Raw genomic sequence first — 13965 nt, 5'->3', positions numbered from 1 at the left:
GAGACTTCAGAATTTTTGAGGATTAGCCAATTTCTGGAAAGTCAGATGAACCCACCTAGAGGAATGTTCTGGCCTTAGAGGTTGTTTAAAATAAAATCCAATTCCAGGAAGAAGGGATAGAACCTTTTACGAATGAGAGAGGACAGATGAGCACTTATTCCTGGTGGGTCAACACAACCCCCGAGCTGCCTCTGGGCGGTCATGCAAGAGACATGCACAAGGATGAGATTTTTATCATCCCTCCACTTACTTCTACAAGGGTCAGCATTCTTAAAACAATGATTGTCTTTTTCTTCGTCTTCCTCTGTTTGTCTTTTCTTCCCAGGCTGATGTTGGAAGGCTTTTCTTAGGACTGGCTTCCCGCCGTCTTCCTCTACTTCAATCTCACAGGTAGGCTCCAGGTGCGGCATCGGTCTTTCTTCGTCTGAGTTGTCAAAGGGCTCGTTCAGGACTTCCGTCGTCTCAGAAATGGTCTCAGTTGTTACGCTGCTGTTGATCCTCCTGCGTTTACGACCCCTTTTCTTCTTTAGCACAAAAGGCCTCTGAAATTAATTCCGAACATAATACATAAGAGCTCATGAGAAATTAAATGGTTGAGTCGATAGGCAGCAACCACGTACCGAAGGCCTGTCTGAGAATCTTACACGTAGAGACTTCTGTAATGCCTTTGTACTTCACCTTCCATCTGATGTTTAACATCCCTGTCGGGCTCTAACTACACAGGCAAGTGTTTTCCAAATAAAGCAACTGTTTACTCAAGAAGATGCTCTGAGAGGGAACATCGCCTCAGCTTAACTGTAGATTTTAAAAGCCAAGGTTTGCTTTTCTAGAATACATTTTCCAGTGGTACTTGCAGACTTCAATATCCTGTACATCATTGCTATTCGGTCATCATGGACACAGATGTTTGCATAAATGTTGCAATAATCGACCCGCCACTGGGTCACTCATTTAATACTTGATAACTGTTCACGGAGCACCTGCTATATGCAAGGCGCTGTAGGAGATTTGATGGTGTTCCCCATTTCACAGGACTTCAGAACGATGAAAAGGGAAAGAGGATGGGGTACTAGAAGAATTATTCTGTTTAAAATGTTGAGAGAGTCATGTATTGATGACTGCACAGATGTCAGCAACTGATTAATTCTATAAAATATTATAGAAGGCCTAAGGCCTCTAAAGAATGAAAGGACATGTGAAATCTGTCTTAAATATTTATACGATAGGAACTTTTTTTTTCTAACTGCACCACAGGCTGGCACAGATGACTCTCCATAATAGCAATTATAAAACACTTTTGCCCAAGCAAAAGAGTATTTAATGAAACCAAATTAAAATACAGGAATAACATATTTGCTGCTAAAATGTAATCTGTCAATAATGGGTCTGAAAAATTATTTAAAATACATTGCAAAGAAGGTTCAATATACTTGGTTAAAACTCAAACTCTAAACTGTATCCAAGAATTACTGTTGGCTCGCATTAACTCTCTCAACGTTCACATATAAACCTGATAATCATATTCTGTAATTTGACATTTATGGTTATTAACACCCCCCCCAGTCGGCCTGCCCTCCCTAATCCACTAGAATTTACCCAAGCATGAGTACAGCCAATATAAAGACCTGGTTTTCTCCAGATTGAATCCATTTATATGATGGGAATCCATCTCATGCCTTGGATAATTCTGGTTTTTGATGTTTTTAAAAAATACCTGAATACATTTTCCTTGTAAGAAATCAAAAGATGACTCCCAAGCCTGAAGTTTACTTTTATGGGATGTTCTTTTCTACCCCCTCACCACGCTGCCCTTCCACTAACAACAGACTACCAAGCTGGGAGTTAGAACAGCAGGTTCTTGGACAGCAGTGCACAGGATGACTTTGGGGCAGAGCCTCAGCTTGCGTCATTTCTGTAAGTCTTGGCTATACTAACAATAGCTGGCCCCTCACTATGTCACAGATACTGAAGACAAAGATATCAGATCTGGGTTGAATAAAATTACCCAAGGACAAAATCAATTTTTTACTTTCTGCACAAGGTGTATCTAGAGAGACCACCAGGCTATGAGCGATTTCAGCAATGGGACTTGGATGCAAATGCAAAGTATCAGCATCAACACGGAGAGCCTGAGTGCCTTCACAATTCTATGCCGGGAACAAGAAAAAGAGACAGTTATCAGGAGCGCTGGGCTTGGAGTCGGAGTACTCATCTGGTTCTGGTTCTGGCTCCACCTCTAAGGAGTTGTGTGACCTTGGACAAGTCTCCTAGCCTCTTAAGGCCTTCGTGTTTTCATCAAAATGCACTGAACGGTGGTGTGAGTGCTCTCCAGGGCCCTTTTCTGCTCCCATTGCCTGACTTACTCTGGTCCCACAAACCAGCAGGTGGCAGTAACTACTAGACGAGGAAGCCCGCCTGTCCCTGTTTTCCGGTCCCAGCACTAACAAACCTCAAAAAGTAAACACAATCATGACTGTAAGATAAACGATTATGATATATGATCAGGAGGACTGAATACAAATAAACTACGTCTAAAGAATAGAGAGTGAAACAAATACTAATAGATTGTTTGCAATGACAAGATTTGATTGAAACGGACTCAGACTGCAAATCTAAACAGACACATACCTTTCTCTTTATGGCAACTGATTGTGGTTTAGTCAATCTTGGAGGAGAACTCTGTATATTTTCTTCCTCCTCCTCCTCCTCCTCTTCCTCCTCCTCCTCCTCCTCTTCTTCCTCCTCCTCCTCCTCCTCTTCACTGCTATCTTTAGACAGCTCCATCAGCTGCCCCCGCTCCCCTGCCACTGGCCGGCTCTCCGGGGAATGCAAATATTTATTTTTCGATTGTACTTTTGCAGGTGATTGCCTACTGTTCGCTCTAGAGGACAGGATTTCTTGCTCCTCCTTTTCCCAGCAGCTAGCTTGTTCCATTAGCCGCTCAGCCTAAGTTGGGGGGGGGGGGGGGAGATAAAAATGGTGGGCCAGTGAAAGGGCAGTTAAGCCAGAGCCTCTAAGGATCAAAGGCAAGGACCTCTTAAGTCGTTTCTGATCAGGACAGTCAGCCAGCCAAGCAACATTCCAGCTGCATCATCTCAGGACTCTCTTGCATCAGTTAGGATAACAAATCAAAGAAGATTGGGTTTCATGGGATATTTAGCAGTATTAATGATGCAGCGAATTGATTTGAGTCCTTTATCACTACATTACATGCTCACTGGCATGGAGCACTTTAAGCAAGTTCATAAACACAAAGAATCGATTGACACTGCAGCCTTGGAGCTCAGCACCAAATGTGATCTGATTACATGCTGTCAGTAGTGAAAAATGCTGCTTTGTGATCAATGATAAATGTTTCATTTTTCATACTCAATTCAATAAAATTATCATGTCTTACCATGCGACCTCAGTTAGGATAAATTAGTGCCATATCATTTCACAAGCTCTCTCTATATAACCAAGCCTTTGACAACGATGGTAATGACCTTCTTAGCTTAAGAATGCTGCAAGATTGAAGTCCCACAACTTAGGTAGATGAAGCCAATCATTACCTCTTTCTCAGCTTCTCGCTCTTCTTCAGAAACTGCAGCATTAGAAATTAAAATTGGGGTCCACCTTAGACTTTCTGGATCAAGCTCATTGGTCCGGGAACAGGTTTTCAGCTTTTCCATGTGGCCCAGTATCAACTTTTCCCTTCTAATGATGACAAATCTGTAATGTGATGAGGCAGAACAAACTGCAATCAAAAGCTGAAATTTCATTTCGCCTTCACACATTGACAAATGCTAGCACTATTACCCAGGGTACGATTGATGAGAAAGCTCATCAATGAAAAGGTATAGCAAATTGAAATCTGACCAGCAAAAAAGTATCATTTCCTGTTTTCTATTTAGGAGAAAGGTTTTGATAATACCTTTTATCAATCTCTTATCTTAAACTGGAATGTATCCCCCTAACACCAGGCACCCTTCCTAGTGTAAGATGCTTGAGAGGCAGCCAGTGACGCGCAGGCATTGGTACTCACCTGCCATCCCGTTTGTCAATCATATGGAGGTGCTGCAGGGTGGTGGCGATGTCATGTGGGCACATGCCCGTAGCTCTGCTGATGGCCTTGATGCTGATGTGCTTCTCTTGGTGGTGGTAGAGATATTCTAAGATGACGCTCTTCCAGTAGGCCAGATAGGAGAGACGGCCCAGATCAGAGAGTGGCTTTTCAGGAGACCCTGCTTGGCCTTCTCTTCTAGAAAGCAAATAGCCTAGGGCAGAAAAAGCCAAAGTCAACCTCACTGTGGTGTTTTCAGACATTGGAATGGGGGCCACTCGGAAATAACATAAGTAGCAATAAGATAAAAACAGCACATCAGACTTTATGTATGCGGTCTCTTTCCCAGTTACAGTGATTTGATCTCCATGAAGTTTATGCTTCTGAACCTTTCATGGTAGCACTCTAAGTCAATTCACATAGCTAGTGGCAGCATTCCAAATATACATCATGGCATATTTCACAGAGCTAAGGTTGAAGACGTTACTTCTGATAAATTTCAACATCCAAGTTTCTCACCAGCTTTAGATTCTTTCAAAAAACGAAATGTCAGGCACTTACTCAGAAATCCTGTCGAGGGACCACCCCAAACATTAATGGGCAAGTTGTTTTCCACAGGAAGGACCTAATGACCCTTTGACAGCTGGGTCTTAATAAAAGAGAAGGGTCTCTGTTGACTCAGATTCTATATTGCTTGTTACATTTAACTAGTCGGCTGATCTGAAGCTTTGTTTTAGGACTAATAAAAGAATGTCTTTTAAGTCAACTGCTGCAACTCACATCAGCTCCACTAGCTCTATTTTCACCTCTTTCATGTAAATTAATTTATAATCCAACCCCAGAACGTTGCTTCTACGAATAAAACAACCTCCTTAAAACAAACTGTTTCTTCGTGTATAGTCAGAAAATCCCTGAGCATGGTTAAGCTTTTGAATGTGCATCCTACAGCATTACGGTGAAGGTTCCTTGGCAAAAGGACTTTAAAATGATTTAAAACTTTAAATCTATTTGAAGGTAATTAATGAAAGCTGGCGGCTGTCTTGGTAATTAAGAGCCACTTACGGAGTAAAGAAATGCTACAAACTAATAACGTCTACCTTGCTCTAATTATCGATTTCAATAGCCTCACCTTCATGAACTTCCTAAATTTAAACAAACATCAACCACATGCAGTAGGTGGCAGCAATTACAAAATCATGCTGCTCTGTAAACCACCCAAATCTTCAGCAGTTTTCTTCTTTATCTACATTTCCAAAATGGCTGCATTCTCAAGAATTTTCTCAATTTTGGATTTTTTCTTAGAAGGAGAAATCATGCTTCTGATGCATTTTCCTGCCTCTCAAAATTACTGCAGATAATGCAGAAATAGAGAACAAGAAATCCAACCTGACCCTAGAAGGGTGTAACCACAGCATTTTGCATTTTGACAGTTTTAATCTGAATGTCATTATAAAGAATAAGCACATATTTAACTTTACGCTCTCCTGAAGTCTTTTGACTTATTTGTCTCTCTAACTCATGTTTAAGTGTAATGTAGTTGATTGAATGCAAACCAGCACCACAAAAATTTTACAGTCAAACCGCTGTCGACACGTCATTCAGCTGCATACTGAGGCTCTCAAGAGCAGGGTGTCAGGAATGCTAACAGTGATGACCATGGTGCTCAATCCAGCCCAGATCATGCCCTGTCAGTTTGGAGAAGAGCTCTCTGTCACTCAAGTACAAAGGGTGCCCAGACCTCACGACACGGATAATTGGCACGTCCGTCACCTGCCTCCTAAGTGCTTGGTACATGCTGAGAAATTTACTCAGTTGGCTGGAGGACCCAGCTCTGTCCCTGTGTTGGGGGGGAGAGGACCACAGTATCCAGGCTATGGAACTATCCCCCTTGTGACCATGAGATCCCACAATTAAAAGTCCCCTGCAGTGACTGTGAAATTCCCTCGTCCCTCACTGGTTCTTATCTGAACCCCACAGTTAGGGATGGAAAGCCCCACCCCCACAGCCCAGCAGAAAGATTTCTATACAACCGCGGTCAGAAGGCAGCAGGTGCCCTTCCTACCTTCTATTCTCCGCTACTAGGAGCAACCTTACCCAGGAAGCACATGGACTTCTTTGTTCTGTCTTCTCTTCCCTCAATCCCTACCCCGGGCTCAGCCAGAATCCCCCCAAAACATATTTTACATTACACAGCTGTTCCTATTTTCACACCCTGGGGCAGTACAAACACACCTTTATCGGGGCCTCAGCTTAAACTGGTCAGGCCACTGGAACGCTCAGGCAGCCTAGGGTCTGTGGGGAGCGTTTAAGCATAAACTTCTCAGCACCTGCAATTCCCACCACGGTAGGTGGTGGTCTCCTGGGACAACCCCTTGGAGACAGTGTGCAGTGTGTGACTGACACTCCTGGAGCCCTGGGTGGGCTGGGGAGGCGGCGGCAGGGCACCAAGCCGCACTGAGCATGCGTACACTGAGCCCGTTGAGCCCACTGGACTTTGACAGCAAGCACCTCCACACCACACCAGTGAAGGCTACAGAGCAGGAAGGCTACCAACATCTGACAGCAAGTGATACCCTCCTGCATGCTGGGGAGAAAAAGTGCAAACCAAAACTCCAACCAGAAAACATCAAGCAGGTCTCCAGGGATGCTGTGCGCCAACATTTCAGACCACACAGTGCCACTGTCTAAAGGCATCACTGCATTGCCTGAAGTTAGTTTTTCCTTCTCTGACTCATGAGACCCCCAAGGAGCTTATCCCAATGGAAGGAACTTGAACTTAAGCTGAAAGCCATTTAAAAGTCCACAGTCTCCTCCTGAAGGGGACATTTTAAAATTAAATGGAATCCATTTCCACAATCAAAATGACCAGAGGTTAATTTCTTTGATTCCTTACTACTTAAGTGAAATCACTTGTAATATGTTAAAATGTATAGCTTAGAAGACAAAGTTGTCATGTCTATTCTACTCCACTGGTGCACTAGGCAGGAGGCACTTTCCTTCAAAAAAGCTATAGCTGGTAGCACTTCACTATTCTGACCTTTGTTTTATTTTTTAAAAAAGATTTTATTTATTTGAGAGAGGGAAAGACAGACAGTGAATGAGAGGGGCAGGGAGAGAGAACCTGAAGCAGACTCCGCACTGAGCACAGAGCCCGACGTGGGGCTCGATCCCACAACCTCAAGATCATGACCTGAGCCGAAACCAAGAGTCGATGCTTAACCGACTGAGACACCCAGGCGCCCCCTACTCTGACCTTTGTAACATGGAATGATTTAAATAATGAATTTCTTGCTATCTTTTGTTTCCTTCTCCTTTTTCTAGGCTCCTCAAATCATAACTACTACACAGCCAATTGACAGAATAATTTTTGGTAAGAACATTTAGGTTATTGAGTAATTACAGCGATGTGGTGGTTTAATGTTACAGCTCTTACATGTAACTTACCAAAAAGATTCCAAGTAATTATCTAAGATGCAGGGAAATAAAAAGCACTTAACTTGGAAGCCAGTGTATTATCCTGAAGATCTGAAGCAAGTACAATACACCCCTAGTGAATAGATTCCCACAGTGCTTGAACACCTTTCCTTAACTGAGGATACTTTCAATCAGAAAACTTGAACTATCCCTGGGGGGACCTGGTTGTTCAGGCTAAAAACAAAGTGGTGTTTGGAGGACAAATCCCAGTAGCTGCAGTATAATTAATTGCTGGTGAAATTATTCCCTTTAAATTGTCTGTGAGCCAGAGGTGCTGGTGAACAGCACTTATTCTGTGATCAGGAGACTTGTAATTGGAAATTGATTGGCCTGTAAGCCCCTCACCCACATCAACTATCTTCATACTATTGAAAGCTGGCTTTCTCTTTTGCTTTACTGGAACGACTTATCCAAAGGAGGATGAGGTCTGAGTCTCAGTTTATGGACCACACACTTAATTTAAAAGATTACCAAAGTATTTGTTTAAGGGGAAAGTTAAGAAAAGCAGCATTTCTAAACTGTACTGACTGCATAGGACCCAAATTTACCTCACTTCCGTAAAGGCTGACCTACTTGTAGTAAGAGAATCAATCCTCACATTAACTAGCCCTGATCCCTTGTGTTTGAAATGGTTAACTCCATTCTAGTGAGAGGAAAAAAAGTGGTAGAAAGTTGCCTTTGTGTAGACAGATCTATTAGGATAAGGAGGGAACTATCTAGACAAGGTCAAGATTTGTTTTTACAGACCTAAATTCCCAAATTAATTGAGCTCTCAGCGTATTAAGTGCAAGGTTAACCCTTGTTTAATATGAAACATTCCTTCCTTTTGAACTAGTAATATTTCAAAATTGTAGACTGGACCAGAAGTGGAATAATGTTAATGGATAAGGATTTCCCCCCACAAAGGCAGCCACCCCTCATTTTGCACACCTTCATCTTCTACCATCTGGAACCAAACCATACGAACTTCCTCAAATACAAAGTGTGAACTTTGGCAAGCGACTCCCAATTCCCATCTGTCTGGATTATATGAGTCTGGGGTTACTAGCTGCTTTTAGGGGAAGATAATCTTCAAGGATTACACACCCTTCATCAGACACCTGTTTAGCTCAGCAAACCTTGCTGAAAGGTTCGTATCACTAGACAGCACTGGGTTTGCAAGCCTGGGAACTGACACCAGGCCAGGGATTTATGGCAGCTCTTGAGCAGAGGAAATCCGATGGCTCTAACCATGTATCTCGTGACTAGGGACGGAAATTCACTGGTCTGTGCTCATCTGTTACTGGTTTCTGGGGTTAAGCAGCTCTGTGAACAAGTGGATGAATGGCGTGGTATCAGTTTAAATAGTGATAAATGAACCTGACAGGCTATTTATGTCTCCTTGCTGAAATCTTGTGGTGATTTTGCTGTTAGTAAGGAAGGACGCTGAACCTTAGTCTTCCTACTGTTTTCAGAGAACCGGAGTGTTCCAAATAACCCGTGACCTGCCAGATTTCTTACTACTTTCCATTTATTAAAAGATATAGATGCATCCATAGCAAAAATGGAAATTTTGAATTTTTGAATTATTTTATACTTTAAGAGATTGGTTTTGAAAATGGGAATGTGACATCTCTCCCATAATTCTATGGGCTTGAAATAATTATAAAACAATTCGAATAAATACTGCTTGACTTTTCTATAGACTTCTCTACTTCCTACTGACCAGTGGTTTTCAAAGACTGGCCTCCCAGACTGGCAGTATCAGCATCACCTGGTTAACTTGTTAGAACTGCAAATTCTCAGACCTACGAACCAGAAACACTGGGGGCAGGACTCAGCACTTCTGCTTTAAGAAGTCCTCCGGGTGATTCTGATGCACACAAATTTGAGGACAGCAGCTATAAACTCTGCTATGGAGCTGCTGCTTTTGATGAGGATGTGAAAACCACCTTTTGCAGGAGGAGAGCCAGTGGGACTAAAGAATCTCGATGGGCAAGGACACCTCACCCAGCAACTCGGTGGTAGAGAACTAGGGACAGGAATCTCTAAAGCCCCACCAGGCAGAAATTTAGCAAGAGGTAATTGATTTGCTAAGTGGCTTTGTCCATCTGTACTTCTCAACCTTCATTGTGCAAATGGGCTCTGAATCGGTCGGTAGGTCGGGGTGGGGCCTGAGATTCTTCGTTTCTAACAAGTTCCTATGCTATGGAACTTGGGCCACACTTGAAATGCAAGGGTTTATATATTAAATCAATCATTCTCAAGGTTTTTGGTCTCGAGACCTCTTTACATTTAAAAAGTTATTTAAGGGCACCTGGGTGGCTCAGTCGTTAAGCGTCTGCCTTCGGCTCGGGTCATGATCCCAGTCTCCTGGGATCAAGCCCCGCATCCGGCTCCCTGCTCCGCGAGAAGCTTGCTTCTCCTTCTCCCACTCCCCCTGCTTGTGTTCCTGCTTTTGCTCTCTCTCTCTCTCTCTCTCTCAAATAAATAAATAAAATCTTAAAAAAAAATTTTTTTTAATTAAGAGCTTCTGTTCATAAGAGTTATACCTATTAATTTTATAGAGAAATTTGACAAATACTTATTAATTCATTAAGAACCAATAAACCCATTACATGTTAACTTTTTTTATGAAAAAAATTTTATCTTTCAAAATACAAAAAAAAAAAATAGCGAGGAGAGTGGCAGTTTTGCATTTTTTGCAAATCTCTTCACTGTTTGGCTTGAGAAAAAAGCTGGATTCTCATACCTGCTTTGGTATTTAATCTGCTGTGATATCACAGGTCATGAAATTACTTGAAAACTCCAATGTACACTCGTAAGAGTGAAAAGGACAAGTAGCATCTTAGCATTACTTTGAAAATAGTTATGACCTTGCGGACTCCCTAAAAGGGCCTTAGGGGTCCCGTGGAGTCCCTGGATCATACTTTGAGACCACCTGCATTAAATAAAAAATGACAAGAATTTTTTAAAAGTTGGGCAACAAGGTCACAGGTATTTTAAAACAATATGGCATTTATTTAACACAGTATGACAGGTCATACAGGGACTACAGGTTGCGTAAGAGCAAGGGTGCTAAAACCAGACCGCCCGGAATGGAATCCAGGGCCCACTAGGTACCGACCATGTGACGCTGGCTGAGCAAATTATTTAACCTCTCTGTGCCTCAGATCCCTCATCCATAAAACTTGTTGGAGAATAATCATACGTATCTCTTAGGGATGTCGTAAGAATTAAATGGATAATACAAAGCATGCAGAACCGTGCTTGGCATGTTACTGAAATGCTACATGTTAGCTACTACCATTAGTCAACGTACTGAAGGAATGAAATCTCAAGGGGATCGTTTGGGTGACCAGATATACTTAACGTAGGGCAAAGAAGGAAAACGTGGAAGAAAATGTGGACAGAAGGAAAAAGACAGACTGCTCTACAGAATCAGACTGAGAAGAGCTACCTCTCTTCTCCTACTTCTGCCTTAGGCACCTGAAAATCATTCCATTTACTCCAATGCCTCAGACAGAAGTTCTCCTCTCCCTAACCCCCAAGCTAACCACCCAAATATAAATTTAATTAAAGAAAGAAGCCATGAAAAAGCCCCCAACATATTCTGCCTCAGGAATGATCATAAGAAATTGGCGACTACAGTACACAGCAAGCACAGTTCTGAGCTCCCCAAATTCCCTTTGGCCCTTAAGTCCTTAACTTAAAGGACTATCCTCAGACAACAGCAAGGATGTCAAACCACAATAACAATGACTGCTTGAGGGCGTCAGAGGAACCCAGAGACAGTCCCCAGACAGAGGAAACAAAGACCCAAATGTCCGAGAAGACCCAAGTCTGTCCCTGGGAAAAAGGTCTGAGCCAGTGAAACCCAGAGAAAGGAGACAGTGGGTCTTTGGGGGTAGGAAGGCTGGCTGCTCTGGGTCACATACCAGACTGTCTCTATCTGAGCCCCCTTCTCACAAGCTCCTCAGCATACTGCTCCGGATGCTGAGCTCTGGCTCAATTATGCACAGGCAACAGTGGGCTTTCTTACTGAACCCGACACCCGCCTCCTTCCTGGCCAGGTCCACTCGGGAGAGGAATGATGCTCCTTTAACAGCCTTCAGTGGAAGAGCGTGTGGTAGGGGCATGACCCCCGTGCTGCTGTGTTTGCGAAAAAACCTACAGACCATGCTGGAACTTACCAGAAGAGCTCCACAATTCTGTAACTGGGCGTGAAGGAGGTGGTCATTCTGTGTCTCAGTCACCCGCGGAACATATGAACTCACCTATTATATGAACTCACAAATAGGGCATCAGGCAGCAGGAAAGGCGACGCGCCTCCCTCTGAGGAGGGTGAACACCTGTGAACGAGCTCCTGAGCTGGGGATGACCAGGGCCAGAGACAGACCTCTGTGAGATAGTCACAGGCCAAAAGTGAGTCAATAACTGATAATCTACTTCACTGAGAATGTCTCTAGTTCTCCTTTCTTTATCCTCTCGTCCAGCTCAATGCTTCTCAACCCTGGCTGGACACTGGATTCATTCAGGAGCTTTTAAATTAAAACTACACACGTCTGTACCCTACCCAACCTCAACTCATGCTTATCTCGGGCCAAACTGGTCATAGATGAATTACGGGTTATATTAAGCAAAGGGTCCTGAGGACGAGTCCATGGCCAGAATGTTAAACAAGGGTGCAACACGGGTCCCACATCTCCACGACCGACCCCCCAAAGGGCTGTGGCAGTAGCAGAAGTGCCCGATGAGAAATCCAAGTAGAAGGGGAATCCTGGAGGAAAAGGAGGCATCTAAGAGTTGAGGCTAAAGGAAGGAGATTGTCACTTGGCAACGAGAGCTCTGGGACAGACTTCACAGGAGTTTTCTTTCTTTAGACGCCTAACTGAGGGATATTTGTTTACGTATGGCATGTCACCACACCAGCAAGGTTCTGGTCTTTTATGTAGAACATAATTTTTCTTTCTAAGAAGATGATCATATATGAAATAGATTCAGCCTCTCAATTTCTTCGTTATGAAAACGAGGCACCTCTGACAAAGGTTAAAATGGTCATGGAGCAAGAGATCTCACTCTCACTCCCAAACGAAATCATTTGGGGAAGGATTTTCAAAAATCCTTTTAAATATAACTGGGAAGTAACCACATTCTTCATGAAGCCCATTGCTTATTACAAATCTAACTTGAAGCTCTGATCCATCACCCGGAGGCACCTCTATTAGGTAATGATAAAGCACTAGGACCATGGCCTTTGAACTGACAGAAATTAGACGTGGCAAAATAATGCCTTTTCTCTTTGACCTTTTTTGATTTTCCACAGTTCAAATCACTTTTAAACCCTAGCAAGTTTTAGGAAAAACAAATTTCCAAACACAAAACATTTTTAAGATGAAGTAATTTGGCATTTTAAAGTTCCTTCCTCTCTTATAAATAGGCAAAAGTCCACATTGGAGATTCAATCTGAAAAACTATTTCAGAAACAAATTTATGATTCTTCCAAGTTAAGTTAAAATCTAGACAAAATGTTCACACCTTAGTAACAAAATCCTGGTAACAGGAATTTACCATTGAGAAGCTGTAAGATTTTAAACATTGCATTAAACACATATGCACTTCAAATAAAGCATCTGCTCCAAGCAAAGAACCGCATATACTTTTAATGCCTCACCTCTAAGACCAGTCTCCGGTTGCTAGAACATTACAATTGAACTTTTCCTTAAATAAACTAATCAAAGCAACAACTGGAGTTTCTTTTGCCCAATATTGTAGGTCTGGGGTTCTGTGGGGGCAGCTGGGGTGGTTCACAGCTAGTTATCTGGTCTATTCCTACCCGCAGACTGAGAAGAAGAGTTTCCATCAGCGTGGACACTGCCATGATTTCAGAACCATGCTCTGGGAGTCGGAATGGTTAGAAGAGCAACTCTCCTTTCCTTTGGCTCTCCCACAACCCACCCAAAATTCTGTGTCTGTGTGTGTACCAGCTGTAATTTTCTAAAACAGAACAAAGAAATGTTGGAATTCTAATTCTGAGTGATAAGCTTTCACACAGCAGACACCCATTACAGCAAGACTGAAGAAAGGAAAAAGTGGGGAATACAAATCTAGAAGTTTTGTCTTCCAGATTACATTTCAAAGGAAATCTGTCAGTTTTGGGGGATAACGTTCGAAAATCAAAGCACACACCATCGCCCAATCTGACTGATCAATTAATGTCAAAAACGTAAGGTAGAGAACCTATCTCCAGTTGTCCTCGGGTCATTGAGACACACAGTCCTACCCCACAGAACTTGAAAACTTCTGTTCTCACTTATTTTTTATGTATCTCCCATATGCTTTCCAACAGGATTTGAGGTAAAAAGCCTCTGGCAATAAATGGTAGTGTCCCCATGGGGTGACTGACGAGCCCATTCTGACAGACATGCAGCCCACATGCAGGCTGGGGTGGGAGCAGATCTCGTGTCATG

The 13965-nt window shown here is 42.8% G+C and overlaps 1 protein-coding gene across 4 annotated transcripts in view; it reads right to left on the bottom strand.

Moving 5' to 3' along the window:
• KAT6B (lysine acetyltransferase 6B) overlaps nt 1-13965 on the bottom strand; it is a 180726-nt gene that overhangs the window by 6431 nt on the left and 160330 nt on the right. For all 4 annotated transcript variants that reach the window (XM_035022320.1, XM_035022311.1, XM_035022330.1 and 1 more), the window contains exons 14-17: nt 4025-4256; nt 3552-3711; nt 2629-2946; nt 251-542 (exon numbers count right to left, since the gene is read on the bottom strand). In XM_035022320.1, coding sequence (XP_034878211.1) covers nt 251-542; nt 2629-2946; nt 3552-3711; nt 4025-4256 — 1002 coding nt within the window. The remainder of the gene's footprint in view (nt 1-250; nt 543-2628; nt 2947-3551; nt 3712-4024; nt 4257-13965) is intronic.

Source organism: Mirounga leonina, unplaced genomic scaffold, assembly GCF_011800145.1.
Source record: "Mirounga leonina isolate KUSES-001 unplaced genomic scaffold, KU_Mleo_1.0 Mir_114, whole genome shotgun sequence".
NCBI classification, from domain to species: domain Eukaryota; kingdom Metazoa; phylum Chordata; class Mammalia; order Carnivora; family Phocidae; genus Mirounga; species Mirounga leonina.
The sequence above is the reverse complement of the archived record's forward strand: the minus strand, read 5'-3'. Positions and strand labels throughout refer to the sequence as shown.